Genomic DNA, 6,000 nt, shown 5'->3' with positions numbered 1-6,000 from the left:
TGAGAAAATTGAATTTCTAAAATTGTAAATAATTTCTTAAAATTGAAATTTATTTGAAAAAATTGAATTCGCATAAAATAATTAAAATTTACTTCACAAAATTGAAATTCTTTTCAAAAAATTGAAATTTCTTCAAAAAAAAAAAAAAAAAAAAATGGAATTTAAAAAAAAATCATTTGTTTTTAGATTCGTTTTCAAAATCGACAAAAATTTCAAAAAAAAAATCACATTTTTTGTCGAATAATAATAATAATAAAAAAAAAAAATAATAATTACTGCCTGAAATAAAAAATAAAAAGTATAACAAAATTCTTTAATCAAAATTATTTATAAAATCTTTAAATAAATTATTTAATATTCGTATAGAAAATTTTGACTTAAATTAATTATTCTCGGTTTGGCGACAGGTATTTTTTTTTTTGTGTCTGTGTACACGTGCATCCTGATTTTTTTCTTTTCTTTTTAATGGCGTTTACACTTTAAAATAATTTTTCAAAATATTTCTCTATCAATACCTTTTTTTTTTATTCCGTTTATAATTGCACAACATTTTCTCTATTTTTTATTCCGCAATAAAAAAATTTCCATTTTGCTTCTAATTTATTCCTTTTTTCTTTTTTTTTTTTTTCTTCACCAAAAAATCGAATTGTGAAATTTTCTCGAATTCCAAAAACACTCGATTTTTTTTTTTTTTTTCAAACATTCGAAACAAAAATTTTGAAAAGAAATTTTATTTTTTAAAAAAAAGAAAGAAAAGAGATACAAATATTTTTCGAATATTTAAAAAATTTGAAATCAATACGAAAATTTCGAAAAAAAGATTAATTATTATTTTGGCAAATAATAGAAAATAAAAGAAAAAAAAAAAAATTAAAAACAAATAAGGAATAAAATTAAATTTCCCGTTTTTTGAAATGGAAAATATTTAAGAAAAAATTCGAATTTAAAAATTCAAAAATACAAAACTATAATTTCCAATAGTGAAAAAAATTTAATACACAATTAATAACTATATACATAAAAATTAAAATCTTAAATATTTGATATTCAAAATATCGATAAAAAAAAAAAATCCAAGTGTTTTAGAATTCGAAATCCTAATTTTTCTCTTTTTCTTTTAAAAATTGCACATTTTCACAAAATTATTAATATTTTGTCTAAATTTCGATACGAGCGATTTTTCCGTTTTTTTTTTTTGAGTTAGAAAAAAAAAATTATTTAACACAGAAGGTTTTTAGGTGCACGGTCACCGATTGTCTGTGAAAGAGAAAAAAAAACAGAGGGCGAAAGGGGGGGGGGACTTTTTTTTCTAATCGTATGCAAAAAAAAAAAAAAATCAAATCTCGTTCATCAATCGCGCACGTTTTTTTTGTATAATTCTTGTTCATGGCGAGCTCTTGGAGTCGCTATAAAAAAAAATGTTTTTTTTTGTGTGTATGTGTATATATGTTTTTTTTTGTGTATGTATATTGATGTGTAGATGTTATGAAATGATTATTATTTTTTTTTTTTTTTTGTGGTGGTAGGCACTGATGGGGGTGGATGGCTGCATGACGAGCATATTTTTTTTTTTTTTTTTTTTTTTTTTGTTAATAACAGTCTAGTCTTTGACTAGTCTGTATATGTGATGCTGAGCACCGTGTTCGGACGTCGAGACTTCGAAGACGTACGCTGTGCAAAGTAACGTTTCCTGCGTGTCTCTATTTGTCACAACCTGTGGGAAAAAAACAGAAAAAAAAAAAATTATTATTTCGTTCAAACATTTTTCTTTTCAATATAGAAAAAGAAATTAGAATTTATTTCTATTTTTTTTTTTTTTAATTAAAACTATTTTTAAACAAAATTGAAAAAATTAATTCACAAAAATTTTAACAAATTGAAAAAAATTTAGACAAATAATAAATTAAGAATTATTGGAAATAAGTAGAAATAACTAGAATAAAAATGAAATAAAATGAAATAACTAAGAAATGAAAATTAATTTCGAAAATTTTTAACAAATTGAAAAAAATTAATTTAGACAAATTTTAATAAATTGGAAAAATTAATTTGGAAATAACTAACAAATGAAAATTAATTTCGAAAAATTTTAACAGAAAAAATTAATTTAGACAAATTTTAATAAATTGGAAAAATTAATTTGGAAATAACTAACAAATGAAAATTTCGAAAAATTTTTAACAAATTGAAAAAAATTAATTTTGAAAAATTTTAATAAATTGGAAAAATTAATTTGGAAATAACTAACAAATGAAAATTTCGAAAAATTTTTAACGAATTAAAAAAAATTAATTTAGACAAATTTTAATAAATTGGAAAAATTAATTTGGAAATAACTAACAAATAATAATTTAGTTTATTATTAGTTTTAGTTATAAAAAATATTAGAAAATAATTAATAGTGACGATTTTTTTTCTGTTTTTTTTTAGGATTTACAAAGAAGAAGAAAAAAGAAAAAAAATTGAAATTACCTGGAGGATGGTGAAGTTCTCAAGAACGCTGTTCATCATGTATTTTTCAGGTAGGTGCTTCAGTTTGTGAATAAAATTGATCATATACTCGCACATGGGAGAGCGGGTGATACGATAAACGAACCTTCCATTCTCAAACCTGGCGTACTCGGTTTCCACCTTTTCTACCACTTGTTTGCCAAACGAGCAAACCTTCGTCGAACACGTTATCGTCATGTTCTCGTTGCTCTCGTATCTATAGAGGAAACAAAAAAAAAATTTTTAAATTCAAAGACCAATGAAAATATTTTTATTTTTTTTCGTAATATTGTTTTATAAATAAAAAAATCAATAATAATTAGAACCAAAAAAAAAATAAAATATAATAATAATAAATAAAAATATGAAAAAATAAATAGTAATTAGTATTAAAAAAAAAAAATAAATAGAAAAACAAAAAACAAATAATAATTAGTAATAAAAAATAATTATAAATAAAAATATAAAAAAATAAATAGTAATTAGGTAGTACTAAAAAAAAATAATAAATAGAAATACAAAAAAATAAATAATAATAATAATTAGTACCAAAATAGTAATATAGTAATTAAAATATAGTAATATAATAATTAAAAAAAATAATAAAAATTCGAAAAAATAAATAATAATTAGTACCAAAAAAATAACAAATAAAAATACAGAAAAAAAATTAGTACTAAAAGAATAATAAAATAAAAATATAAAAAAATAAATAATAATTTGGTAGTAAAAAATAATAATAAATAAAAATATAAAAAAATAAATAGTAATTAGTACTAAAAAAAAGTAGAAAAACAAAAAATAAATAATAATTAGTACTAAAAAATAATAATAATTAGTACTAAAATATTAATATAATAATTAAAAAAATAATAAAAATGCGAAAAAATAAATAATAATTAGTACCAAAAAAAAAAATAACAAATAAAAATACATAAAAAAATTAGTACTAAAAGAATGATAAAATAAAAATATTAAAAAATAAATAATAATTTGGTAGTAAAAAATAATAAAAAAAATAAAAAATACGTACTGGCTCGTCACTCCATAAAAAGCTCCCGCTTCGTCCTGAATATTGGTGTTGAGATCCGCCCAGAACTTGACGAGGAAGAAAGCCGCCTGTGGTCCTTTGTCATACAATTCCTTGAGGCCGCCTTTCTTCTCCGGGAATTTGTCATATATCTGCCTTACGTCCACTGCTTCGAGGAGTGGATCCGCGTACGTCGCCGAACCTCCTATGTGGACGAACAGGTGCTTATGGTACTGTAAAGAGAAAATTTCTTTCTTTTAATTTTCCATTTTTTTCCAAATAATTCAAATTTAAAAATAATTTAAATTAGGAGCGAAAATTTCAAATAATTATTATTACTTTTCTTTTTATAAATTAAATTCTTTGATACTATTTTAATTAGAAAATAATAATTTTTATTTTAATAAATTTAAATAACTAATAATAATAATATTAAATAATAATTATTAATAAAATAAAAATTAATATTCCGTGAATTAATTTTTTTGAAAAAATTTAATATTTGGTATTTAATTGTAATATTTTGTACCCGAAAGGCTTCAAGCCTGTAAATAATTAAAATAAATAATTAAATAAAATCACAATTGAAATTGACAATAATTACAAAAAAAAGGAAAAAAAAAATGTATTAAAATTAAATAAAACCAAAAAAAAGGGGGAGGGAGGGGGGAATAACAAAAAGAGGGAGAAAAATTAAATTAATTAAAATAAACAAAAAAAAAAAAAAAAAACAATAATAATAAAAAAAGGAGAAAAAAATAAATAAAAATATTAAAATTAAATTAAACAAAAAAGGGGGAGAAAAATAACAAAAAAAGGGGAGAAAAATAAATAAATTAAAATAAACAAAAAACAGGAGAAAAAGAATAACAAAAAAATGTAACAAGAACTAATAATAACAATTTCTTTCTTTTTTTTTTTTATTAAAAGAAGTAAAAATTTGAAAAAATTTGAAAAAAAACTATAAAAAATTGGAAAAAAAACTTTTTTTGTGGACAATAATTACAAAAAAAGGAAAACAAAATGTATTAAAATTAAATAAAACAAAAAAAAGGGGGGGAGGGGTAAATAACAAAAAGAGGGAGAAAAATTAAATTAATTAAAATAAACAGAAAATAATAATAATAAAAAAGGAGAAAAAAATAAATATAAATATTAAAATTAAATTAAACAAAAAAAAGGGGGGGAGGGGTAAATAACAAAAAGAGGGAGAAAAATTAAATTAATTAAAATAAACAAAAAAAAAACAATAATAATAAAAAAAGGAGAAAAAAATAAATAAAAATATTAAAATTAAATTAAACAAAAAAAAGGGGGGAGGGGTAAATAACAAAAAGAGGGAGAAAAATTAAATTAATTAAAATAAACAGAAAATAATAATAATAAAAAAGGAGAAAAAAATAAATAAAAATATTAAAATTAAATTAAACAAAAAAAGGGGGGGAGGGGTAAATAACAAAAAGAGGGAGAAAAATTAAATTAATTAAAATAAACAAAAAAAAAAAAAACAATAATAATAAAAAAAGGAAAAAAAAATAAATAAAAATATTAAAATTAAATTAAACAAAAAAAAGGGGGGAGGGGTAAATAACAAAAAGAGGGAGAAAAATTAAATTAATTAAAATAAACAAAAAAAAAACAATAATAATAAAAAAAGGAGAAAAAAATAAATAAAAATATTAAAATTAAATAAAACAAAAAAGGGGGAGAAAAATAACAAAAAAATAGGGAGAAAAATAAATAAATTAAAATAAACAAAAAACAGGAGAAAAAGAATAACAAAAAAATGTAACAAGAACTAATAAAAACAATTTCTTTCTTTCTTTTTTTTTTATTAAAAGAAGTAAAAATTTGAAAAAAATTTTGAAAAAAACCATAAAAAATTGGAGAAAAAAATTTTTTTTTGGACAAAACTGAAAAGAAACGAACGCAAAAAATATTGAAAGAAAAAAATTAGTTTTTTTTTCAAAATTAAAATTTTCGTTTTTTTTTGTGTTTTTTTCTTTTTTTTGCAATAAAAAAAATAAAAGAAAAATTATAGTTACCATGTCTTGATCTCTGGGTTGTTCCATGAAGGCCGAAAATTCGACGAGTCTTAATTTGTGAGTTGCAATGGCACGTCCTTCCCATGGTGGTGGTGGTTGTGCTTGAACCATGTCGCCGGTTGTGACCGCCGTCGCTGGTTTTCCTGTGTATGCCGGTTGCGGGAACGGTTTGACATCTTGTGATGTTCCTGGTTGCAAGCCCGGTTGCCAGAATTGCTGGAAAATTGAAAAGAAAAAAATAATTTTTATTTTCCAAATAAATAAATAAAAAAACAAGAAACAAAAATTATTGAAAAAAATTAGAAAAAACAAACAAATACAATATAAAATGTAATTATATTTTCAAATAATAATAATAATAATAAAAATTGAAAATTAAATAAAAAATGTTAAAAAATAGTAAAAAAATTTAAAATAAAAATTTTAAAAATCTAA

At 20.6% G+C, this 6,000-nt stretch overlaps 1 protein-coding gene across 5 annotated transcripts in view; it reads right to left on the bottom strand.

Moving 5' to 3' along the window:
- Positions 1-599: 599 nt before the first annotated feature.
- LOC127289250 (protein scalloped) overlaps positions 600-6,000 on the bottom strand; it is a 186,138-nt gene continuing 180,737 nt past the window's right edge. For all 5 annotated transcript variants that reach the window (XM_051317070.1, XM_051317071.1, XM_051317069.1 and 2 more), the window contains 4 exons: positions 5,566-5,781; positions 3,524-3,753; positions 2,473-2,707; positions 600-1,714 (listed from right to left, as the gene is read on the bottom strand). In XM_051317070.1, coding sequence (XP_051173027.1) covers positions 1,601-1,714; positions 2,473-2,707; positions 3,524-3,753; positions 5,566-5,781 — 795 coding nt within the window. In that variant the 3' untranslated portion in view covers positions 600-1,600. The remainder of the gene's footprint in view (positions 1,715-2,472; positions 2,708-3,523; positions 3,754-5,565; positions 5,782-6,000) is intronic.

The sequence above is a fragment of the Leptopilina boulardi genome, unplaced genomic scaffold, assembly GCF_019393585.1.
Source record: "Leptopilina boulardi isolate dan_hultmark-lab unplaced genomic scaffold, ZJU_Lbou_2.1 LbouV2_40, whole genome shotgun sequence".
NCBI classification, from domain to species: domain Eukaryota; kingdom Metazoa; phylum Arthropoda; class Insecta; order Hymenoptera; family Figitidae; genus Leptopilina; species Leptopilina boulardi.
Note: the sequence above shows the minus strand (reverse complement) of the source record. Positions and strands in the feature narration are given on the sequence as shown.